The following is a 27,767-nucleotide window of genomic DNA, read 5'->3' on the forward strand; positions in this document are numbered from 1 at the left end:
TTATAGGTTCCTAAGAACCTATTTCCTAAGAACCTAAGTATCAGAACCTATTTAGCTTCTCTGAGCTTCATTTTCCCATCTAGAAGGCTGTATAGCAGGGTACAATGTTCAGTTGTACCTCTGTCACTTAATTGCCTTAAGACCTCTAGCAAATAACTTCACTCATAATTTATTTTTATTATCTATATAAGGAGACCACAGTATAATAGGCAGGACCACCATTAGCTTATGTAGTGCCTTCATACAAATTAGAAAATGTTGTCCCCTTTTCAAAATAATTAATTTCCATTTGTGAGAAAATATGTACACCCACGCTGACTCTGATATTCATGTCACTTGGTGCCCCGTTCAATGTGGGCAACTATACCTGACGTCCTGTTCAGGGTTGTTGTAAGAATTAAAGAGATAATCCATATATGGCTCATGGCACATAATCTGACTCATACTAATTATCCATTTTGTGTCAGTAATCACCACCATAATGTTTATCATAAGCATCATCTACATTAACACAGACATAGTAGCATTTAACCAGGAGAGAGGACTATAGTAGCATAAATTAAAACACAGGTACATGGTAGGGTATGGCATAAAATATTTGAAGGACCTTTTCTAGTAAGTACCTTGAACACAGTAGTTCCTCAGTAAATAGCTACTGATTGATTGGATAGTTTAATTTTCTTAAAGAAAATGAACCAGGTGGTGGGGTTATGGACATTGGGGAGGGTATGTGCTATGGTGAATGCTATGAAGTGTGTAAACCTGGCGATTCACAGACCTGTACCCCTGGGGCTAATAATATATTATATGTTTATAAAAAAACTTAAAAATTAAAAAAAAAATGAACCTATAAATTATGAGAAATCTAGTTCAGTCCACAAATCTAGTTCAATTTGCTTCACTAGTTAAATGAAAATACATTCATTTAAAAAATTGAGTTGTCTAGGGGCCCTGGGGTGCTCAGTTAGCTAAGTGGCCCACTTGTGATTTTGGCTCAGGTCATGGTCTCATGGGTCATGGGATGGAACCCCGCTTAGGCTCCATGCTCAGTGGGAAGTCTGCTTGGGATTCTCTCTCTCTCCCTTTCCTTCTGCCTCTCCCCCGACTTATACACGTGCACCCTCTCTCTCTCACTCAAACAAATAAATATTTTTAAAAAACTGAATTATCCAATACGTGCAAATTTAGAAGTAAAATGTAATAAAATTCCTCAAAGGTCCATGTGCATAAAACATTTCTTTTTCCTGTCACATTTTAGAGCAACTCATCATTCATAAATATTTGAAAAAAATAAATCTGTAGTAATTATGTACCATCTTTTTATCAAAAGTATTTTTTCATTTGCCTAAGAATAGCATTGTAGAGTGAAATTAGGTGTTCTTACAGTGTTATAACTACTACTGTAAGAATAGGATTTCATTTTACATCTCTTTAAATAAGCGTATAGTGCCTATAAATTTAGCACTCTAATATATATCCTCAAAGAAGAGAAGGCATTTTTTAATTGCTACATTGTTCTTCTACTGGTATAAAAAAAGATAGAATTTTACTAGATGTGTAATAGATTGTTGTATTAGTCTGCCAGAATTTGCCTCACAAAACATCATAGACTAGGTGGCTTAAACAACAGAAATTTATTTCTTCATAGTTCTGCAGGCCAGAAGTCTAAGATCAAGATATTGTCAGGATTGTTTCCTGGGAAGCTTTTCTTTGGATTGCAGATGGTCACTGTCTTTCTGCTCCTTCCTTCTGTGCATGCTTGCCCCAGTGTCCCTTAATGTATCCAAATTTCCTCTTTTTATAAGACCTCCACAAAGCTCAGACCCACTTCAATGGCTTCTTTTTAAGTTGGTTATTATCTCTTTTAAGGTCCTACCTCCAAACACAGTCACATTCTGAGGTACTGGGCTTCAACATATGCGTTGAACATAAGAGTTTTGGGCTTCAGCATATGAGTTTTGGGAAGGCACAATTCAACCCATAACAGACACTACAACAGGAAGCTAAGAAATAGAATTTCTAGATTCTTATTCTAGCCTTGTTACCCATTAGCTATGAGATTCTTGATCAGACACAGTATGTCTGTGACTAAATTAAAAAAAAAAAAAGATTGATTTCCTTTCTCTTCTCTTTTTTCTCTCCTCTCTCTTCTCCCCTTTGTTCTTTCCTTTTTTTTTCTTTTTTTCTTTTTTAATAGCCACTATACCTGTCTTATCTTTTTCAAAAAAAAAAAAAAAAAAGAAGTTGCAAAGATCAAAAGATAGTAAATGATTCTAATGTGCATGGCCTTTGAAAATCATCAAAACATTATACAACTTATTTCTACAACTCCTATTTGTTAAAGATGAGATTATTGGTCTTGTGACTGTATGTTGAATCCAAAGACAAATAATTTCTATTAGGAATCACTTTTCTCTCGGCAACTCCACCAGGGGTACTGGGAAGTATTTGTTTTCTTTCTTGCTGTTGAGACCTGAGAAAGATTTGTGCCATTTGAAGGATCCCCCCATCTTGTATCTGATCCTTCAAGGTTAACCAGTGAACAGCTTGGACAAACTCTTCCTTTCCAAGGGATCCCTTTCTCCCCCCAGTAAACAAACCTCCAACAACCCTGCATGCAACCTGAATGCGCCGTATTAGCCCCATTCACTAAACTGCTGTCCTCTCACCTAAGCCCTGTTTCGTCTACCTATCTTCCATGAACTTGACTCCTTCGTGAGCAATCTCTCCCATTCTGAAAATCAGGAAAGCTAATGTTATGAAGATTTTGATTAAAAAAAAAAAATCAACACAAAGTTAATCATGCTGCCTGAAACTGAACAGGGCCAATAGAGCAATTAGTAGGATGATGATACTCTTTGTCTTGCTCAAAATTCCCTAGGCATACATCTGGGTTTCATATCTTGTTTTCCGGGAAGGAGGAGGAAGATGTGGGAGAAGGAACAGAAAAAGAAAGGCACTGCCATTAAGATAAGTTCTTAGAACACAACATCCTTTAGTGCTTCATTTACCAAAATATGTCATTTTAGAAGCACTTCGGAGTAAAAGTCAAATGTAAATTTTATACACTGACTATAAAGAATAAAACGTCCTCCGGGAAGAAATGTGCTCACCCGTGAAAGGTAGAAAGCCTTCATCCCCAACCCCAAATGCTAGATTAGATGTGGATAAATGACGGATTGAACCTTTTCTAAGAAGCCTCCTTGTTCAGCCTTCAGCTTTGTCCCTATAGAGCCCTGCAAGAGCATTTGTTTACAGTATATCATCCCTTAAGCCAAAGAGATTTTATCAGAGTTGTCTGTGGAATTCACTTATTTTGTTTTACCCCCTTTACTTTACACCATTTCAAAGTTTGCATTCCTTCCAGTTTCCAGTACTGGCTGAGGGACACGAGTCCCGTTTTATCCTGTGACCTGTGATTTTAGATCAGAAAACCAACAAGCAAGTGACTCCTTGAGTCAAAAAGTGAGGAATTTTTTTTTTTTTTTTTTTGATGCTGGTCTTGCTCTGCCTGTGTGAACTGTAGTCCACTCGGTTTTATCACCTCTGCCTCCAATCAGGCTTTCTTAAAATCGCAGCGGCAGACTTGCAGAGACCCATTAGTACATTGTGGGGCAGAATGAAGAGAAAGGCACCCTCCACCCATCCCCACTGTGCTAAGAAAAGGAACCAACATTAGACAGACTCTTTAAATTCATAATTACACCTCCCCCCCTCTTCCTGTCTCCCCTTCATATCAACTGTGAAGTGGGAGTCTTTTTATTATTAAAGAAGGGTCAATGTTTTTGGCCTCTCCATTGTTAAAGAGAGGAGTTTCCAAATAAAATGAAGAGCAAAACAAAAAAATTGAAAGAGACATAAACTGTCCTCATGGGTCTCATATGCTTTCCCTTTAATCTGGAAGATCATTTCAACTTCTCTACCTAACGAAAAGCTTAGCTGCGTGGCTCTCATATATTAGCTCATTGCAAAGTGACCTCTATATCACTATTACTTAGAAAAAAGCACCACACTTCCATTCATTTTATTGTTCCTATAGTCTAGTTTCAGTGTCTTATTCTACTATATATTTTCAAAGGGCAGGATCTGTTTGCTAATAACCTCCCACTTGAATTTCATTTTATTTCTCTGACCTCTGTCAAAGAAAGAAAATTTTGAAGGAAATTATAAAAGAGTTTCTACCTTATAGCCTAGGGGAAAGGTCACCATATAAATATAAGATGTTCATTAATAGCTTCCTATCTAAATAAAGTTTAAAATTCTACAGACCAGAAAAACAATAGAATAAGTGGTCAACTCAGGCAGAGGCACATCTAACCCTAATAACTCACAGTTATTTTCATTTTCCATAAATGCTTCTATTCCTATTACCCAGGAGACTTGTTACTTTTACTGCATTATTCAGTTAGAATGGATCACTCCCCACGTCAGTGTGATATAACCCTGTTGGGATAGCTTTTTGTGTTTTTCAAATGACATCATATTTTTAAATGAGGTGGCCTAAAGGGTCCTCTGAGGAGTTGGATCTTTCTTTACCTCAGCCTTTCAAAATATGAAGGCAAATTCAAAGAAATATAAACTCTGTCTTTACCAATAACAGCCAGTGTACAGGAGGACAAAGGAACTTAAACTCAATTTTTTCATTTTGTAAAATGAGATAACCTCTACCTTTCAGTACTGCAGTGTTGATTAAATATGATTATTCACTAATGTGTTTTGTAGCCATGTAGTTTAACTTTAGTTAATGCGTTAACATGATGTTTTTGGAAGAGTTCCTAGAAAAAGGCTACCTGTCCTCAAATAATCTCCATACTATATTTGTCCTAATGCTTGAGTATAATATATCTAATTATTAAAAACTGTTAACTTAAGTCAAATGAGTGTTTGTGGTAGATTAATTTATCCTTAGCCACACCCTTAGAGAATAAAGCCAATTTTCAGTAAGAATGAGAGAGGGGGCAATTAGGATGTTCTATCAAAAGACCCTCAGGGTAAGGTGCTTGGTCAGAGCTCTAGGCATCTGCAATTCAGCATAGGGTGTGTGATAAAGAAAGCCTTACTATGCAACAGATACTTTTTCTCTTTCTTTCTTTCTTTCTTTCTTTCTGTCTGTCTGTCAGTCTTTCAACAGAGAGAGAGGGAAAGGACAAACAGGGCAGGGGCAGAGGGAGAGGGAAAGAGAGAGAATCCTAAGCAGGCTTGGAGTCCAACAACACAGGCCTTGATCTCATGACCCTGAGACCATGACCTGAGCTGAAATCAAGAGTCTGTTGCTGAACTGACTGAGCCACCCAGGAGACCTTCAACAGACACTATTTTATAACTGCATTACTGTAAGGCAGATACTGTCATGTCCTCTGAACAGATGAGGTAATGGAAGCCTGGAAAGTTTAAGTCAGTTGTCTGAGAGCAAAGATCTTCATGGAGGAACTGGCTCTGGAGCCAAGCAGTGAGGATTTGGAAGCCCTGATGGGGCACTGAGCCTGGCTCCTCCCATGTGGCGAACAGAGAGAAGGAAGGGGAGTGAAGGACACTGTGGCTCCTGCTGCCTAGTGCCTCTTTCTACCCAAGAGCTACTCTCCCCTTGTTCTTTAATAGCAGAGCCACTCATTCCTTTTTGGAAAGCAATGGGCTCTCATGAAAATACTCATTGTCCCACACCACGTATGTTTCATTCTGGCCATGGACATTTAAGCAGAAATCCACTGAGCCTGATATTTTGTTATACAGAGAGACTGGCACTTCCCTCTTCCATTTTCCCCATCCCTTCTTCCTGCCTGAAATGAAATTACCAACTGGCAGAGGTGAAGTAGTTGTGCTTTGACTCTAAGACTGACAGGTTCATGCTAGGGAGGGCAGAGCAGAAAGGTGGTGTTTTGAAATTTTTTTATAGAAGAACAACAAATCCCTATCTGGTTAAGCGACTGTTTCTGCTCCGCATCAAATGCAATCCTAACCCGTAAGGTGATATGCAAACATAGGAGAAAGAACCCAGTTATTGTAGATGACACCATACTGCCCGAGTCTGGCCCCATGAGGTCGTGGGTGCACGCGTAGCTCTGTGCCACATACATCCACTGTGAGGGATGATGCTGCTCACTTTGCAGCGGTACCCAAGCACAGACCCAACTCCGTACGAACAGTGGGTATATTCAGAGCTGACACGGCGACAGGGGTCAGCAAACTACAGCCTGCGGGCCAAATCCCTCCTGTGGCCTGTTTTGAACAGACTGTAAACTGAGAAAGTTTTTTTTCTGTTTGTTTGTTTGTTTTTTGTTTCGCATCTTAAAGGGTTTGACGAATAAAAAACAAGAATATTCATGGAAATCACATAGGACACAAAATCTAAAATATTTACGATCTGGCCCCTTACCAAAAAAAGTTTGCTGATTCCTCAGAAGGACAGGATAGAGTCAATGTGCCCAGATCACAACTACCCAGGTTGCAGTTTTTACCCTCCTTTAAGGCTATTTTTAGTCTCCTTTGTTGGCCGGTGAGTCATTACATCCAAAGTATGACATGTAATTGAAGGGCAGCCTAAATTACTATCGGAAGGGGGGTAGTGTAGGGCAATAGGGAAGGAAAAGAAACAGTAAAACTGTTACCTTCCTGACTTAAAAAAGGAGAATCTAGTTTTAAGTATATTAACATCAGATTGGCAGAAAACATCACACATCAGCTGAAGCAGATTGTTGGAAAGGAAGTATCATTAAGCACGGAACAGAAAATCCTAGAAGGAATTAAATTTTGAATACCTCAGAATAAAAGTGCCTTTCAAGAAGACTTCCCTGCCACAGGTGGTGCTAAGCTTTCATTCCACAAATAAACATTATCACCATTCACTTTAATTCTTGTCACACACAATGATGCTAGACTAACAACTGGATTGAAAGCACTGAGTAGAAAGATGGTGATTTTCCTGATTTTCTATTCTCATTGCCTCATAGAACCTAAAGATGATCATCCATTTAGACCCTGAAAAATTACTTCAAATAATATAGGGAAATAAGCAATTTTATTTTTAATAGAAGGCTAATGGATCATTTCTCACATCCAATGTAAGGATATAAATTATTAAATTTCTCCAATTGCATATTTGAGAAAACATCCCAACACACAATCTAGCTTAATGGTAAACCAACCTCCCACAAAAGTCTAGGGTCTTTTTGGTTTTGTTTTTTGGTTTTGCTGGTTTGGTTTTTGTTTGTTTGTTTCTTTACTTTTTTTTTTTTTTTTCACTAAAGCTTGAGTCTAAACAACACAGAAGAGGAATATATGTGCACATTAACACCTCAGACCCCCAAATACTTAAATTTCATTTAAGTTCAAAATTTCTTGTTTTTCTGCATGTACCTTGTCTTCTAAAGTATTTTAATCATCAGCATTTCACAAGTAAAGCTTTTATTCCTTGAAAAATGTATTGCATCAGCTGTTTTCATCTAATATTTTGTAGATACAACACACTTTGTCTTCAAATCAAAGATAACAAACTTTCGTTCAGACACTGAGCACAAAATTACCCTTCCTAAGAATCAGTCTTCAAGGTTTTCGATTTCTAGTATTTATCCTTCACATTGAATGTATGCATCCATATAGTTATAAAATTATGCAATTATTTTATGTAGATCAGTGATGACTGCATATGAATGTCATAAAACAACACATTACAAAGCACTATGATTAGAGAAAATGGTAATTGTGAACATCTGGATTGAGAAATTGAAATTTGAAAACCTCTGATATTTTTCATAAAGCTTTATTCTATGCTTGTCCATATTTCAATGGGTACTGACTGAAATTATTTATCTGGAAGAGGCTAATTTAATGTAGATCAAAATATGTTGCCAGATCAAGTACCCAGGTAGAGAAATAGTCATGTCTCTGTTTTGTTAGGTAACTACACTGATATAAGAATAGTCTTAACATTTTCTTTAAGAATATTCAGCAATTTTGATGTCAAAAGAGTAAGAACAGCCAAAATGAGGAAATACTTTTAAATAGAATTCATCACATTTTATTGGAGAGGAAAATAACCATATACTTAAAAACTGCCAAAAATATCTTGAGCAGGTATGAATTCATTTTAAAAATATTTTAAGAAGGCAGAAAGTATATCTCTATTTTTAATGAAACCACATGTAATTTCTAACTTAAGGCCTCAGGCTGCTAAAGCCCCTAATTTCTGTGAAGGAAGGACCTATCTTTTCCAAAGCCCTAGGTGCTGTCTACCTTCTGGGCAGGATGGACTTTCAAATATTCAACAGCACTGTGGTGGATACACCTACTATTCACAGGAAATGCCCACTCAATCAGGGTGGATGCCGGCTGGCAAACTCGGGTCTAATCCATTGGTGTAGCCCTGATAGTTATGTGCCATGTTCCTAGAAGTGCGGAGTGGGCAGGGGAAGGAGAGAGGGATACTTGTCACCATTCACTTTAGCATTCACTGCAGGGTCTCTTTCCTCTCTGGGCTTTGTTTGTGGTCACACAGGTCCTTGCTACTCTTCTCTACAACACGCATCTCCAGTCTGAGTCTCCTACTGAACTCCTTCTTTAGCACAGAAAGAACATCATTATTCTCTACTCTTCATCAGCATAAAGGAAACTCCTGCTTTTACAGGCTCTCCAGCCATGGCTTCTCAATTGCTTTCGCTTCGTGTCAGGTACACAGTTCCATGGAATCGTTCCCTTTAACGAGGCCTTCCTGCACATGCATTCCACAAAGCTATCTCAAATCTCTGCCATTTTTCCCACCAGCAATTTTGTGGAAGGATCAGGACAGAAACACAAGATTCTAGTACCAGAACTCAAAATTTTAACTTTTTATTCTGATCGTGTCATGGCAACCCTCCCTTGGAGCTAACAAGGAGAAAACTCCCAGATGGTACTTCAGTAGGGGAGGGTCCCACCACTTATATATTTCGTGCCCGGTGCATTTATTATTGTTGTCTTGTCTCATTATTATGCCATCTGCACCCACAGCCATACTATTGAGATTTTTTTCCTGCTTTTTCATGTTTAAACAACTGTACTATTATATAATTCACATACTATACAATTCACCCATTTTAATATGTATGAGTCATTGTTTTTAAATGTATTAACAGTGTTGTGCATACATACCACAATCTAATTTTAGAATATTTTTGCCTTCAAAAGAGATCCCATACTCATTCGCAGTCAATTCTTATTGCCTCCAGCCCTAGTCGGTCCTGAGAAACAATCACCTACTTCCTACTTCTGTAGATTTGCCAATTTGAGATCTTTCAAATGAACGAAATCATAAAATACGTGGGCTTCTGTGACTTGCTTCTTTTCCTTTGCAAAATGTCTTCAAGGTTTATCCATGTAGCATGTATGAGTACTTCATTCTTTTTTGTATTGCCAAATAACATTATTTTGTATGGATTTACTACATTTTATTTATCTATTAGGGCTTTTTCCCCATTAACTTATTTTTTTTTTCTTTTATCATGCCAAGAAACTTTTCTATGCTATAGAGAGTCTGGTAAAGGTTTTCTGAATTAAACTGGTGAGAATTACAAGTGTAGTAAACAACTACAACCTCTTCCTATGGAAGAAGTGATCTGTTCAAAGGAAAAGAGCAATTAATGCAAATATTCAAGAACCCATATGCTGAGAAACTTTAAAAACACTGGCAAACATAAAGAAAATGAATAATCATTGCCTCTGCTTTCTAATGGCAAGATTTTCATCAAAACGTATATTGGCCCTGCCTGCAAGACTTGTAAACAAGTAAATAAAAATGGAAAGTGGAACCAGTAATTGTTATTTCTTACAATATCAAGCACTAAGGGTGATGGATTTTTTTTTCCTCCATTTCGACCCAACAACACCATGTAGCTGCTTGGAGAATACTGATAAGCTGTCACACCTGGTTGCAGGAGGTACACAGACCAAACTAGAAGTGCTAGAAATATCAATATTAAAATTTAGGGGATTGTTCATACTCCATATGCTAGTGGGTATAAAAAATAAAAACAGTGTAGCAGAGTTAGCCATGGCCCTATTATTTATAATTTTGCATTAGCAGCATTTTTCATGTATGCAAAGCCCTCAGTGGACTCCAAGTTAGATACAGTGGTACGATTACAGTTGGGACTCATTTGTGTGAAGGGCTTCTGAATCTAATATTGTAAAGGCAAAGAATCTCCCTGTATGGGTGAATAAATATAATTTCTATCTTGCCATTTCAGATAAGAAAACATGTTCAATAATTTGTATAGTGCCAGAAGACATTAACAGAAATAATATGGGAGCTCAACTTGATTACTTTACTATTCCTTCTACATGCTCGTCTGTCTCAAAATGGGTGAAATAAATTATTGGAAAGGGTCTTATTCCCTTTGAGTGCAATGTTTTAAAGGATTTTTTTTAACTCCTCAAGTTATTTTTTTTTTCCTAGTAGTGACACAATCACATTGAAACAATTAACCTTGCATTTTCTTCCCTTCAAAAATTAATTCACACTACAAAACTGCATTTTACGGTCTCATTCACATAGTCATTTTAAAGGAAACACAAACAAAAGGTTTCAAGTTTCTTAGGCTATTTGGAAAGGAAAAAAAAAGAAGCAACTAGAACAGCAGTCATCCATGAAAACAACTGACATTTAGTTTCACATGTAAGGTAAATCTGAATGGCATGAGAACCTTTCTACTCACAGGTATCTAAAGACTCGTCTGAATCATCAGGGCAGTCAGGGTCCCCATCACACAGCCAGCTCTGGGAGACACAAGTCACATGATCGTGGCAAAGAAATTCACCAGGATCACACAATTGCTGATCTGAAAATGAAAATGTTTCGAAATAAAATATGAATGATCTGAACATGAACACAAGAGCAGTACAAAGATGAAATGTGGGAAAGCAATACATAAAAGGTCCATGAGTGTGATCCACATTTTCTGTTCAGCAGCAAAACTAAACCAATTATTTATCTCAATTTTAGCTACTCAGCTCAAGCACACAATTTTGATAAAATTGACTATGTTGCAGTCTCACACAATCTGTTCTGAAAATAGTTAAGAATTCTTTTTGTGTTTATGACTAGAACTTTGGTCATATTGGATAAGTCATATGACAATCACAGCTAGTAGGTTTTACAGTTGTTGATCCAAAGCAGACATTCTTGACTACAGAAATTTTAGTTTCCTCCTCTGTTCTAAGAGTAAGAAAAATCAGAAATAAAACTTGAAATATTGTACTTACTTTCCATGTCTGAGAATTCAATTCCTAATCATCCATCCTGACACTGGGGCTACAGGTCTCTATGTCAATTAGATACCCATTATCATAATATTTCCTTTCTTTCTTTCTTTCCTTCTTTCTTTTTTTTTTTTCCTGCAAGTTCCCAGATGATAGTTTCTGCTACTGGATAGCAAAAGTGATAGTAACTTCTAAAAAGTTTTGCTCTAACTTGCGTTTCTACAATTGACTGTATCCAAAAATCACATTATTTTCCTTCAATGGCTTCAGAATATTTAGGATCTATTACACTGTGAATCCATTCAATAAAATATTTACTTTTTTAATATTTTAAATGTCTGAACTAGGAATGTTTTTTTACAGTTGATGATCTCTGAATGTGAAGAAGTGCTAGCCATATCAAATCTTAGCCATTTGATATCACTTACACTTTTGTTATGTATACACAGGAATCATTCAAGATAAAAAATCTATTAGTAAGTAGGTCTTTAAATATGTAGCAAATAAAAATTCTAAGTGATATAAAAGCATGGAAAGCATGAGGCCATAACTTAATTGGCTTTTTTCCCCAGTAATATACAGAATGATGGTGCATTTTCCACACATTGGGATAAAGTATGGTATATTTTTTTCTTTGTCTCCCTCAACCTCTTCTCTCCTGACACAACATAATTTTCAATAATATATATTACAAACCCACACAAACATATACACAACTTGTGGGTATATAACTATTTTTTTCCACTTTCGTACTATAAATATTACCTGGAAGTTCCGGTTATTTTATCTTATCCTGTTATATTTTTCCATAAATTCACCATTGATACCCTACTTATTACCACTATTATCATAGTTGGGTTGTTTTTTTTGTTTGTTTGTTTGTTTTGTTTTGTTTTTGCATTAAGTTGATTGAGCATACTCTGTATTTGGTTCTAGAGTAGTAGCTACAAAAATGTAGAAGTCAACATCTTTGTCTGCTTGTGCCAATAGGTCCAGAAGGAAACAAAGTACCTTTATACAACAATTTGACACATAAATTATATAGAAAATAATTGCTGAAAGAAGAGACTGCAGGGGTGCCTAGATGGCTCAGTTGGTTAAGTGTCTGCCTTCAGCTCAGGTCATGATCTCAGAGTCCTGGGATTGAACCCCACATCAGGTTCCCCGCTCCAAGGGGAACCTGTTTCTCCCCCTCTCTCTCCCTCTGCCAGCTGCCCCCCTGCTGGTGCTCTCTCTCTCTCCCCCTCTCTCTCTGTCAAATAAAGAAATAAAATCTTAAATAAATAAATAAATAAATAACCACAGGGGTGCCTGGGTGGCTCAGGTTAAGTGTTTGCTTTAGGCTCTAGTCATGATCCCAGGGTCCTGGGATGGAGCCCTATGGCTGGCTCCCTCCTCAGGAGGAAGTCTGCTTCTCTATCTCCCCTTATATCCCTCCACTTCTGTTCTTGATAGCTGTCTCTCTCTCTCAAATAAATAAAATCTTTAAAAAGTAAATCTAAAAAAAAGAAGAGGCCACAGATAGAGATGGAGACAAAAACAAAGAATAGGTTGGAGATGTAGCATTACTTTAAAAATGGGTAAGATTTGGACAAATGGAGAGTAAATATAGGGCATTTCCAGATGAGGGCAGAGTGAAAATACAACTAAGGAACTAATTACTAAACTGCATTTGAAACAAAAAACAAAAAAATTCCCAAAATTAAAATGACATTCAGGTTATAGAATCTTGATTTTTTTTTTATTTTTACCAAACAGTTTGTGTGATATTTATAAGTATATTCCACTGCTAGAGGAGGAGGACTTAAATTTTGTTTTAGACTGTCACATAACTTTTGTAGTTAATGTAGGGAAAGAGCGTGAGATAAAATTCAGACTGTTTTGCTTATAGACAAGGAGACCGTATAATTTATCATGAAACTGGGAGAGTTCTGAAGATGAAGGAAGGCTTATTAATAATTATACTGGGAAACAGGTATAAACCAAGTTTATTCTGGGAAAATCAGAATGGATGTTCATTGTACCTATAGCTATTCTGCATCTGATTTATGATCTTGAGATGCTAGATTGCTTCCTTCCTTCTTACCTACCAAACTATAACAAATTGTTGTGAGGATAGGGGGAAAGAGACGGTGCCTTGCTAAAAACCATTGTATAATACCTGACTCAGTAAATAATCAATAAGTACTTACTAAAAGTATAAAGAAATAAAAAGGACCATAAAGAACTGTTTATGGTGTTGGAAAAGAGCATCTCAAAAACATAGGTCAGAGTCAGGAATGAAGGACTTTGATTATCATAGGAAACATTCTGTAGATAATTTGAAGTCATAGGAAAGTACTTAAGAAAGATTATTTATGATAAAATATTGTACAAAGTCATCTGTCAGGAGACTATTGAAATTGTCTAGAGAAAAGCTCTTGATGATTGAACTGAAGTAATGGGGACCAAAATGGAGACTCTGCTGCAAGTGAGGTAAGAGTTAAGAATTGGTGGGGCGCCTGGGTGGCTCAGTGGGTTAAAGCCTCTGCCTTCAGCTTAGGTCATGATCCTGGGGTCCTGGGATCGAGCCCTGCATCGGGCTCTCTGTTCAGCGGGGAGCCTGCTTCCCCTTCTCTCTCTCCGCCTGCCTCTCTGTCTACTTGTAATCTCTATCAAATAAATAAATAAAATCTTAAAAAATAAAAAAAAAAAGAGTTAAGAATTGGTGACCAGGGCTCCTGGGTAGCTCAGTGGGGTAAGCCTCTGCCTTTGGCTCAGGTCATGATCCCAGGATCCTTGGATTGAGCCCCACATCGGGCTCTCTGCTCAGCAGGGAACCTGCTTCCCCCCTCTCTCTGCCTGCTGCTCTGCCTACTTGTGATCCCTCTCTCTCTCCGTCAAATAAATAAATAAAATCTTAAAAAAAAAAAAAATTGGTGACCAAATGGTTGAAAGGCTCAAGTATGTCTCTAAGTAGCCTTAAAAATTGACTGGATGGCATCTCAAAACCATGATAAAATAGATGGATATTAAAAAAATAATAATAATGTTCTTGTAAGCCTGGTCATGGGGGCAGTGGATGAATACTAGTAGGTGTAATAGTTTAAAGTGTTGTTGGTTTTTTTTTTTTTTTTTTTTTTTTTGGTCTCTAAATCACTTCACCACCACCACCCCCATCTTAATTTATTAATTCATTTACTTATTAAACAATCACTAATGACTTTCTATTATGTTCTAGGTACCGGGGATACTTTTTTTTTTAATAAAGAGATCCTTGCCACCAAGAAACTTAAATTTTAGAGGGAGGATAGAAACAAAAATAAAATAAATGAGTTAAATATATAGTATATTAGAAGATAAAACCTTATGGAGGAAAATAAAACAGAGATGGAGATTAAGAATTGGAGGCTGAGGGGGCACCTGGGTGGCTCAGTGGGTTAGAGCCTCTGTCTTTGGCTCAGGTCGTGATCCCAGGGTCCTGGGATTGAGCCCCGCGTTGGTCTCTCTGCTCAGCGGGGAGCCTGCTTCCCCCTCTCTCTCTGCCTGTCTCTCTGCCTACTTGTGATCTCTCTCTGTCAAACAAGTAAATAAATAAATAAATAAATAATCTTAAAAAAAAAGAAAGAATTGGAGGCTGGAAAGATGGAGATACAATTTTAAATTAAGGTGGTCAGAGAATACATCACAATGTTACATCTGAAATAAAAACCTCTGGAAGGAAAGGGTGACATCCATTTGAATAAAAGGTCATGTGGTAAAGGTCATACACTAAGGAGCTGAGGCAAAAGGGGGTCCAGAAAATTTAAAGAAACATTAAGAAGATCAAAATGGCTGGGGAAAAAGAGAGTAGAAAGAGCTGAGGTCACGAAATAAGTAAATACAGGTTGAAGGCAGCAGATGAAGGCTTGAGCTTTAGTAAGAGTCAAGATGGAAAACCGCTGAAAGGTTCTGAGTAAAGAGAAAATCTAACCCAGTTTAAAAAAAAAAAATTCTGACTACTATGTTGAGAATAAATTTCAGTGAAGTAAAGGTGGAAATGAGGAGCTCAATTAGAATGTTATTTCAATAATGTATATGAGAAGGGATGATTAGTAGTTAAATATATTGGTGAAATGGAGTTTCAAGACAGTATTTGATGAGGAAACTGAAGTCAAATACCCTGTTCACCATCTCATTAAATGTCGGAATCTTAAATTCAGATCTTTGACCCTCATGTATGACTCCTCTACTGTTTTGGGAATATTATGAGGTGTTTGTGGGAGATCCAAGAATAAATATGCATCAGGCAATGGTGCATTCAAATCTGAAATTCAGGAGAATAATCAAAGCTGGAAACATGGAACAGACCTGGAGCTGTAAGAAGACATTGAAAAAAACTATAAGAATAGATGCAGGTGAAATTAAACTGAGGTAGGGGGAAGGAGGTGAGGGCAAAGAAATAAGAGTAAGTCAGGCAAGGGGATGGAGAGGGCAGAAATTTTAGCCAGAGATATACAAGGAGAAGGGCAAGGGAAAAGGATCTTACCTAAAATCATGTGAAATCTCAAGAGCTGGAATGAAGGGGGTCATTTTGACAATGCCAAGTATGATGAGTTCTGAAAAGGTGGAGCCGACTTGTAGGCTGAGGGAAAGGTGCCAGCGAAGGAAGAGGGAATGGAGCCCGAGGATATGAAAGTGGAGAGTTTCCCAAGGAGAATTCACGGGGCTGGAATGAGACCTAACACTAATAGGAGCACTTGCCCTGAGAAAGAAAGGTTAGGGATACGAAATAGATAAATCGTTAGCTAGTAGGGAAGCTGGTATTCTTGCCTGATCATGATTTTTCAAAGAACTGAAAAGTAAGATTTTTTTTTTTTGAAACTTGGAAAAAAGGCACAATTGGAAAGAGTGGTGAAGGTTTAGGATAACTGCTATGAGGAACCAGAAAAGGAATCTACTAGGAATCTGTGAAAAGGTTTCTTAGTAATAGTGATGGGGATCCAGCTAAGACTGAAAAGTGTATATTTGAAAGTTGAGTATTTTATTCATTTTTTTTTTTTGTATTAATGTCCAAATGTTCACCTACATTGAACCACAGATACAGAGTAATCCCTTTGAGAAAACCTCAGAAGAATACCCCTTGGGAAAATATGCAAACCACCCTCAATACATATTTACATGTATAGACATGTATGAAAATCCACCATATATATATATACACACACACACACACACACACATATATATATATATGGATTTTAGGAGTAAGATTTTAGGAGTAAGATTTAGGAGTAAGGTAGACTTAAGGGGATTTACCTAATGAGCCTATGTTATCAGCTTGCTAAGCAAGCTCCAACCTTTCTTTTTTTTTTTTTTAAGATTTTATTTATTTATTTGACAGACAGAGATCACAAGTAGGTAGATAAGCAGGCAGAGAGAGAGAGAGGGAAGCAGGCTCCCCGCTGAGCAGAGAGCCCGATGCGGGGCTCGATCCCAGGACTCTGAGATCATGACCTGAGCTGAAGGCAGAGGCTTAACCCACTGAGCCACCCAGGCACCCCAAGCTCCAAACTTTAAAGACATTTGCACTTTTGTGATTTTGGGGGCAGTTTTATATTATCCCTCTAGGAAACAGCAGTTAAGAATAGCTTGCTACTCTACTCACCTATTTATTTTTCAACCATATATTCCACTTAAAGTTGGGTTTTTAAAAGCATTGATTATACAATTCAAATGAATGAATTTTTAGTATTTCAAGGTGATTATTTTAAAAGATATCCAATGGATTGAGCTCCTTGAATCAGAAGTGAAATATGTTGTATGTGTATGTATTTTCCACTTATCCTATTTAATGCTTCATGCCACACTTCTGAAATAGTCAAATTAATCTTATTTTAAATATCTTCCTATTGTATGAAATGTAATGTTATAGTCTGTAATTAAAACAAGAAGCTTATGAGAATGTGCAAGCAGTTTTATTTACATCCCTTTGGAAAAAGATCAAAGCTAGTACCATGTTGATCTCTTCATAATAATAGACTCTTGCAATCAAAAGACATGAAAAGATTAGAATAACCATAGCCTAGAGAGTTTACTAAGTTTGGATTCACCCTGACTTAGTATGATAATCTTCCTACATTTATATGAAAACATGTAATTGCTCATTTTAATAAAAATTTATAGCAATATTTTTGGAAGTTGGACATAGATGGCCTTAAATGAAAGATTTTAGATACATGAATTGCCACAGACGATCTAATTTATACTTTCTCATTTTAAGGTCACAATGAGCTGCTGTTTTTTATCTTTTCAAAAAGCAGGAAGAATTGAAGTCAAATACTACAAGTAATATCCATCAATTACATGAATAACTATGTAGATTCCAGCTCTTTGAGTATTTCACCATGATCAATTTATAATATTATGCCATTTCCCTTAGAAGTCAACTCACCATTTAAATACTAATGAGAATGTTCATTTACCAAAAAAAAAAAAAAAAAAAGAATTGCCTATTACATGCATAACAGGACACTACGGGGAAATTAAAAGGAAGTATAAATGATGAACTCTGGTAACTAATTACAAATTAAAGGTAAAGGAAGGGTAGTACCCATTTAACAGCTAAATTCCTGAGGAGTGAAATACTGATTCTATCTAAGTTAAAGAATTTCTACAACCTCCTGCACAAGCTTAGTATTAGGAAAAGGCTGTAACTTAGGTTTTCAGAACTCAGTTAACATCACAAATACTTATTTAGTATATCCACATCTTACTGCTAACAGATATACGATGGTTAATGATATATCATTTATAAATGCTTAAAGAGAAATATAGCTATATTCCCTTTCTTCTCATATAAGAGGCAATGATTTCATCATTGGGAGAACAGAATTCTTGTAGAGATCTACAGAAAGTATTTCTAATTCAGCTTCAAATTTCCATTAGGCTCATGAAAAATTAAGGGAGCTGTGTTAGTTATCAAGTATTAGGAAGTACCTTACATCATTTGACTTTATATTCCCAGACTCCAGAAAAATGTGCATATGCAGATGAAGAAAAAATCCTCAGAATTCCATGTGAATTGTTTTTCGTAATAAGGTTAAAGGATTTCCTCTTTAATGCTTTCTTCTACTCTCCCTGCACAGTTCAACCCAAACTTTTAGTTCACTACGCTGTTCTATCCACTTTCCCCAAATATAGAATTTTATGTGTCTTTACTGCTTTATTGCTTTGCTTCCCCTTACAAAAAGATTCTAGTCTTTCTCAAAAGTCCAAGGACATTTTAACTCCTTTAATCAAAACTTCCCCATCAAACTTTTTCTTCCTCCTTCACCAGTTCCATAGCATTCCATGCAGTGCTCACTTCAGCAGCACATATATTAAAAGTAGAACATTCCACCCAAAAGACGAAAGAGCTCCTACTGTATTTTGCTCTGTGTATTGTAGTCACTGGTGATGACCTCCTGGAGGGCAGAAGGTTCTGTCTTAGGACTTCATATTTGCCCTAACAAGATGATTTCAATGGGAAAAAAATCAAATTTTCCAAAAATAATTATACATTATTTTTGGATGGGGAGGGAGGAAAAACAAAAGCAATACCAGTGTTTTATATTTTATTATCAGAAAGATAAGTAATAGCTTTATTTAGTTAATCACCTAAAATAAAACTAAGTTCTCCCATGGTTAAAATAAAATAACCTGAATACTAAAGATTATACCATATAAAATTAAAGCATCCATGAAAACTAAAAATCAAACTTGAGAGAGATTCAATGTTATCCTCCAGAGTCTCTTAAAGACTATACTGAAAATTTCACTTTTACAATAGCTGGTTATGCAATGCTAACTTGGACAAATATGTTAATGATAGTTGTTTTTTTTTTTTTTAAGATCGCTCCTTTAGAAATATCATCATTGTAAGTGCAAGATAAAATGTAACTCACCATTTCAAGTCTATATTTAATAGAAATAGGAAAATATATTTGGATTATATTAAGAAGGTTGGTATGAGGAAAGTTAGGTAAAAAATTAGTCAAACCTGGAAGTTTCATTTTATCAAGGAATTAGTTCTCCTCCACAAAATGTCCAGTTGACTAAAAATAAACCATATTGTACATTATAAGACTATAATCCATATTATCATTTATCTTTGTTAAATCCATCCTTAAAAATCTGCCCAAGCTTGTAATAAAGGGCCAATCAGTAATGAAGAGTTTTAAAACCAAACACAAATGGAGACCAGCCTTGAAAATTCACTGAACAAACTGCTTTAGTCATACAAGCAAAGCTTAATTTAGATTATCTGGCAAGACAAACGAGGCTAACTTGACCTTGGTCACTTCTTGCTTATGCCTCTGAAAATTTAAGTGAAACTTAAATTGTTCCCCAAAATGGATATGAGGCAACCACTAACCAATTCTCTTCCATGTAAGAAAATTCTAATATTGTAACCAATCACTGTGAGGAACAGTCACTGCTTCTACACTATACAAGCTGCTTTATAACAATATACTTCTGAGCCTCATTCCATGTATTGGCTTGAGTACTCTCCATTTGCAAACTATCTTTTTGGTGTGCACACAATCAACTGTTGCTAATCACCATTTCAGTGATTCATTAGTTTTTTTACTTCTTTTTTTTTCTTTTCTGAAATTTTGACAAGAGTACCAACATTTTCAATGATAACATGATTTTTAATTAACAATTTCCATTGTCCTGCTGAGTCATTACTGACGATTTAGAAACTTACTCTAACTACAGACATATGTGCACAGACCCTCATATGGTATGTACAGATATTGTTGTATTTTAAAATTATCATACCACTCCACCAGAACTCCATTATCTCCAAAGCTAAGACTAAGAGGGTTTAACCAAATGCCTGAATAAGAGTCCTCTGGTGGGCTAAATAATGGTACCCCAAAGATGCCCATATCCTAATTCCCAGATCTGAGAATATGTCACTTTACACAGTAAAAGGGACTTGGCAGATGTGATTAAGCTAAGGATTGTGAGGTAGAAAGACTAGCCCAAATTACCCAGGTGAGCCCAATGTAATCATGAGTTCTTATAAGAGGGAAATCAAAGAGGAGAGATGTGAAAACAGAAGCAGAGGTTGGAGCAATCTGCTATAGCGGCCAGGCACCAAGCAATGTGGGCAGCCTCTAGAAGCTCAGAAAGGCAAGAGAATGGATTCTCACCTTGAGCCCCTAAAAGAACTGTCTTATGGATACTACTTGGGTTTTTGACCTTCAGAACTGGAAGGTAACAAAATTGTGTAGCTTTAACCCACTGACTTCGTGATAATTTATTACAACAGCAATAGAAAACTAATACCACACACCAGTTACAGCTCACAGCCCAAGCATCACTTTTTAGAGTCTGACTGGTAAGGAGGAAACAGACAAGCTGTTAGGTACTTCACCATGAATTTAAAGGCCCTTTTCTCATAAATTGCTTTCTATTTAGTTTCAATGCTACCTGCTTAAATAAAATACCTCTGCTTCTCCTTGATATCAAATGACAGTTAAAACACATGTGCACAGAAAGAGGCAAGATGGCGGAGGAGTAGCAGACTATTATGACATCAGGTCCCAGGAGTTCAGCTAGATAGTTATCAAACCATTCCGAACACCTATAAACTCAACAGGAGATAGAAGAGAAGAAGAGCAGCAATTCTAGGAACAGAAAATGGACTACTTTCTGAAAGATAGGATGTGCAGAGAAGTGAATCCGAAGCAACAGGAAAATAGACTGCAGGGGAAGGGGCTGGATCCCGGCAAGCAGTGGAGCAGTGGAGCACAATATCAGAACTTTTAGAAGTCTGCTCCACTGAGGGACATTTCTTCAGAGACTAAGCATCAGTGGAGCCTTCACGGGGACAATGTGGTCTCAGAACCCACAGTGTCACAGAAAGATCGGGGGTATCTGAGTGTGGCAAAGCTGCCAGATATCACAGTGGGGAAGCCAACTACAGAGACAGAGCTGAGGAGTGAGCTTTCAGATTGGGGTTACTTAAACTGTGATCCAAGGCACAGTCAGGCCATTGCTCTTTGAATAGGGACTCCACAAATGGCAGATCCAGGGAAACTCTCCTTCCTCCTCTGGGAGGAGCAGCACAGCAGGAATCTGCTGTGTTTGGAGACTCCAAACAGGGCCATGCACCAGAGATAAAAACGCTCAGTCACAGGACCAGTGAGCACAGAGTGCAGGGGGAGACCAGGAAGATAGGAGTGATTGCCTGCTTATCTCTGAGGGTACACTGAGGAGTGGGGCCTAAGATCTCAGCTCCTCTGGGCCAAAGATTGGGAGGTTGCCATTTTCATTCCTGTCCTCCAAAGCAGTACAGAAAGTGTTCAGGGAACAAAGCTCCCGAGAGTGAACCCTAGTAGATTACTTAGCTTGTTCCCTGGCAAGGGTGGTGCAATTCCTCCTCAGGAAAAGACATTTGAGACTCACTGCAACAGGCCCCTCCCCCAGAAGGTCATCAAGAACATCCAGCCAAGAACAAGCTCACCGATCAAGGAGAACAGTGAACTCCAGAGCTAGGGGAAAACAATGCACAGAATTCATGGCTTTTTCCAAATGATCCCTTAGTCTTGCAAAGTTAAATTCTCTTATTTTTATTTTTTTTCTTATTCAACTTTTTAAACTTTTCCTCTTTCCTCTTTTAATGTTTTTTAACTAGTTTATCTTAAAAATACCTTTCTAAATTTTTTTTAAAATCTTCATTGTTATAGTCATGTTTTATCCCTTCATTGTACTTAACCTTATTTTTTGTATGCATATAGGTTTTTTTTTTTCTTTCTAAAAACTTTTGGGATACAATTTCTTCTAATAGACTGAAATACACCCTAAATCTAGCACATGGCTTTGTTCTAGTCTTCAGCCTGAGCATATTTCCTCCTCTTTTTCCAACCAACTTATCAATTACTTTTTTAGAATTTTTTAAAATTTTCATCTCTACAGTCATATCCCATCCCTTCATCATATTTACCCTTATTTTGTATATACATAAGTTTTTCTTTCTTTACAATGTTGGGAGATAATTTCTTCTAAGAAACCAAAATACACCCAAATCAAGTGGATGGCTCTGTTCTACTCACCAGTCTAATATATATATATATATATATATATATATATATATATACACACACACATACACACACACACACATATATATACTTATATTTATATTTATATTTATAAAATTCTTTTTTGTCTTTTTCCCTTTTTCCCCCTTGCTTCGCTCCCCAGTTTTGGGTCTCTTCTGATTTGGTAGGCATACATTTTTGGGAGGTCTTTGCCACTCTTTTAGTACTTTATTCTCTCATTTATATATTATTATCTGGATAACATGACAAGGTGGAAAAGCTCACCACAAAAACAAGAGATAGTACCAACAGCTAGGGACTTAATCAGTACAGACATTGATAATATGTCATATCTAGAGTTCAGAATGACAATTCTCAAGGTGCCAGCTGGGCTCGAAAAAGTCATGGAAGATATTAGAGAAACCCTGTTTGGAGAAATAAAATTCCATTCTGGAGAAATAAAAGAACTAAAATCTAACCAAGTTGAGATTTAAAAAAAAGCTATTAATAAGATGCAATAAAAAATGGAGGCTCTTACTGCTAGGATAAATGAGGCAGAAGAGAGAATTAGTGATATAGAAGACCAAATGACAGAGAATAAAGAAGCTGAGCAAAAGAGAGACAAACAACTACTGGAACACTAGGGGAGAAATCGAGAGATAAGTGATACCATAAGATGAAACAATATTAGAATAATTGGGATTCCAGAAGAAGAAGAAAGAGATAGAGGAGCAGAAGGTATATTGGAGAGAATTATAGTAGAGAATTTCCCTAATATGGCAAAGGGAACAGGCACCAAAACCCAGGAGGCACAGAAAACCCCCCTCAAAATCAATTAAAATAGGTCCACACTCCATCACTAACAGTAAAACTTACAAGTCTCAGGGACAAAGAGAAAATCCTGAAAGCAGCTTGGGACAAGAAGTCTGTAATATACAATGGTAAAAATATTAGATTGGCAGCAGACTTATCTACAGAGACCTGGCAGGCCAGAAAAGACTGGCATGATATATTCAGAGCACTAAATAAGAAAAATATGCAGCCAAGAATACTATATCTCTCCAGGCTATCACTGAAAATAGAAAGAGAGATAAAAAGCTTCCAGGACAAACAAAATCTAAAATAATTTGCAAATAGCAAAACAACCCTACAGGAAAAATTGAAAGGGACCCTCTAAACAATGAGAGAGCCTAAAACTAACAGATCAGAAAGGATCAGAGACAATATACAGTAACAGTCACCTTACAGGCAATACATTGGCACTAAATTCATATCTTTCAATAGTTACCCCAAATGTAAATGGGCTAAATGTCCCCAAACAAAAGACAGAGGGTATCATAATGGATAAAAAAACAAGACCCATCAATATGCTGTCTACAAGAAAGTGATTTTAGACCCAAAGACACCTCCAGATTTAAAGTGAGGGGGTGGAAAACAATTTACCATGTTAATGGACATAAAAACAAAACAAAACAAAACAACTGGTGTGGGAATCCTTATATCAGATAAGCCAAAGACTATAATAAGAGATGAGGAAGAACAATATATCATACTCAAAGAGTCTGTTCAACAAGAAGATCTAACAATTTTAAATATCTATGCCCTAACATGGGAGCAGCCAACTATATAAACCAATTAATAACAAAATCAAAGAAACACATTGACAATAATACAATAATAGTAGGGAACTTTAACACGCCCCTCACTGAAATGGACAGATCATCCAAGCAAAAGATCAACAAGGAAATAAAGGCCTTAAATGACACACTGGACCAGATGGACATCACAAATATATTCAGAAAATTCTATCCCGAAGCAACAGAATACACATTCATCTCTAGTGCACGTAGGACATTCTCCAGAATAGATCATATCCTGGGTCACAAATCAGATCTCAACTGGTACCTAAAGACTGAGATCATTCCCTGCATATTTCAGACCATAATGCTCTGAAGCTAGAACTCAATCACAAGAGGAAAGTTGGAAAGAACCCAAATACATGGAGACTAAAGAGCATCCTACTAAAGATGAATGGGTCAACCACGAAATTAAAGAAGAATTGAAAAAGTTCATGAAAATAAAGAAACAACTGTACAAAATGTGTGGGACACAGCAAAGGCAGTCCTGAAAGGAAAGTATACAGGGATACAAGGCTTTCTCAAGAAACAAGAAAGGTCTCAAGTACACAACCTAACCCTATACCTAAAGGAGCTGGAGAAAGAACAGAAAAGAAAGCCTAAACCCAGCAGGAGAAGAGAAAGAATAAAGATCAGAGCAGAAATCAATGAAATAGAAACAAAAAGAACAGTAGCACAAATCAACAAAATTAGGAGTTGATTCTCTGAAGGAATTAATAAGATTGATAAACCCCTGGCCAAACTTATCAAAAAGAAAAGAGACTGAACCCCAAAAAATAAAATATGAATGAAAGAGGAGAGATCACAACCAACACCAAAGACAATGTAAACAATTTTAAGAACACATTATGAGCAACTATATGCCAGTAAATTTGACAATCTGGAAGAAATGGATACATTCCTAAAGACATATAAACTACCAAAACTGAACCAGGAAGAAATAGAAAACCTGAACACACCCATAACCAGTAAGGGAATTGAAGCAGTCATCAAAATGTCCCAACAAGCAAGAGCCCAGGGCCATATGGCCTCCCAGGGGAATTCTACCAAACATTTAAAGAAGAATTAATACCTATTCTCCTGAAACTGTTGCAAAAAAAAAAAAAAAAAAAAGAAAGAAATGGAAGGAAAACTTCCAAACTCACTTCATGAGGCCAGCATTACTTTGATACCCAAACTAGACAAAGACCCCACCAAAAAGGAGAATTACAGAAAAATATCCTTGATGAACACATGTGAAAATCCTCACCAAAATACTAGTCAATAAAATCCAACAGTACATTAAAAGGATTATTCACCACGACCAAGTGAGATTTATTCCTTGGTTGCAAGGTTGGTTCAACATCCACAAATCAATCAATGTGATACAATACATTAATAAAAGAAAGAACAAGAGCCATATTATAATCTCAATAGATGCTGAAAAAAACAACATTTGACAAAGAACAGCATCATTTCTTGATCAAAACTCTTCAAATTGTAGGGATGGGAGTACATACCTCAATATCATCAAAGCCATCTATGAAAAATTCACAGCAAATATCATTCTCAATGGGGAAAAAGTGAGAGCTTTTCCCCTAAGGTCAGGAACACATCAAGGGTGTCCACTATCACCATTGCTATTCAACATAGTACTAGAAGTCCTAGCCTCAGCAATCAGACAACAAAAAGAAAGAAAATGCATCTAAATCAGCAAAGACGAAGTCAAACTCTCACTCTTTGTAGATTATATGATACTTTATGTGGAAATCCAAAAGACTCCACTCCAAAACTGTTAGAACTTATACAGGAATTCAGTAAAGTGTCAGGATATAAAATCAATGCACAGAAATCAGTTGCATTTCTATACACCAACAAGAAGACAGAAGAAAGAGAAATTAAGGAGTCGATCCCATTTACATTTGCACCCAAAACCACAAGACACCTAGGAATAAACCTAACCAAAGAGGCAAAGAATTTGTACTCAGAAAACTATAAAGTCTTCTTTATAGAAATATATATAGAGAAATATAGAAATATATATTTATACATAATATATATAATTTACATAATATATATAAATTATTTATAAATATAAATATATATGTATAAATATATATATATAAATTATATATTTATATATAAATATAAAATATAAAAATTGAGGAAGACACAAAGAAATGGAAAAACGTTCCATGTTCCTGGATTGGAAGAATAAATACTGTGAAAATGTCTGTGCTACCTACAGCAATCTACACATTTAACGCAATCCCTATCAAAATACCATCGATTCGTTTTTTTCAAAGAGATGGAACAAATAATTCTAAAATTTATATGAAACCAGAAAAGGCCCCAAATAACTAGAGGGATGTTGAAAAAGAAAGCCAAAGTTGGTGGCGTCACAATTCCAGACTTCAATCTCTACTACAAAGCTGTCATCATTAAGACAGTATAGTACTGGCACAAAAATGGACACATAGATCAATGGAACAGTATAGAGAGTCCAGAAATAGACCCTGAACTCTATGGTCAACTAATCTTCAACAAAGCAGGAAAGAATGTCCAATGGAAAAAAGACAGTCTCCTCAACAAATATAGTGTTGGGGACATTGGACAGCCACATGCTGAAGAATGAAACTGGACCATTTCCTTATACCACACACAAAAATAGACTCAAAATGGATGAAAGACCTCAATGTGAGACAGGAATCCATCAAAATTCTTAAGGAGAACACAAGCAGCAAACTCTTCGACCTCAGCCACAGCAACTTCTTCCTAGAAAAATTGCTAAAGGTAAGGGCAAAAATGCCTATTGGGACTTCATCGAGCTCAAAAGCTTTTGCACAGCAAAGGCAACAGTCAACAAAACCAAAAGACAACTGACAGAATGGGAGAAGATATTTGCAAATGACATATCAGATGAAGGGCTAGTACCAAAATCTATAAAGAACTTATCAAACTCAACACCCGAAGAACAAATAACCCAATCAAGAAACAGGCAGAGGACATGAACAGACATTTCTTCAAAGAAGACACTCAGATGGCCAACAGACATGAAAAAAACGCTCAAAATCACTCAGCATTGGGAAATACAAATCAAAACGATAATGAGATAGCACCTTACACCAGTCAGAATGTCTAAAATTAACAAGTCAGGAAACAACAGATATTGGGGAGGATGAGAAGAAAGGGAACCTTCCTACACCATTGGTGGGAATGCAAGCTGTTGCAGCCACTCTGGAAAACAGTATGGAGGTTCCTCAAAAAGTTGAAAATAGAGCTACCCCATGAACCAGCAATCGCACTGCTGGGTATTTTCCCTAAAGTTACAAATGTAGTGATCCAAATGGGTACATACACCCGAATATTTATAGCAGCAATGTCCACAATAGGCAAACTATGGAAAGAACATAAATGTCCATTAACAGATGAAGGGATAAAGAAAATGTGGATATATATACAATGGAATACTATGCAGCCATCAAAAGAAATGAAATCTTGCAATTTGCAATGATGTGGATGAAACTAGAGGGTAGTATGCTGAGAGAAATAAGTCAATCAGAGAAAGACAATTATCATATGATCTCCCTGATATGAAGAATTTGAGAGGCAGAGTGGGGGGTTTGGGGGGTAGGGAAGGAAAAAATGAAACAAGATGGGATCAGAAGGGAGACAAGCCATAAGAGACTCTTAATCTCACAAAACAAATTGAGGGCTGCTGGAGGAAGGGGGGATGTGGAGAGGGTGGTTGAGTTATGGATATTGGAGAGAGTATGTGCTATGGTGAGTGCTGTGAAGTGCATAAGCCTGACAATTCACAGACCTGTACCCCTGGGACAAATAATATATCATATGTTAATAAAAATAG

General features: G+C 36.7%; 1 protein-coding gene across 1 annotated transcript in view; it reads right to left on the minus strand.

Annotated features, from left to right (window-relative positions):
- The window catches only part of LRP1B (LDL receptor related protein 1B), a gene marked incomplete at both ends in the record, with an annotated part of 1,929,835 nt that overhangs the window by 1,559,176 nt on the left and 342,892 nt on the right, over positions 1 to 27,767 (minus strand). Inside the window, one exon of the mRNA XM_080798957.1 lies at positions 10,686 to 10,808. Coding sequence (XP_080655083.1) covers positions 10,686 to 10,808 — 123 coding nt within the window. The remainder of the gene's footprint in view (positions 1 to 10,685; positions 10,809 to 27,767) is intronic.

The sequence above is a fragment of the Martes martes genome, assembly GCF_963455335.1.
Source record: "Martes martes genome assembly, chromosome: 3".
NCBI classification, from domain to species: Eukaryota; Metazoa; Chordata; class Mammalia; order Carnivora; family Mustelidae; genus Martes; species Martes martes.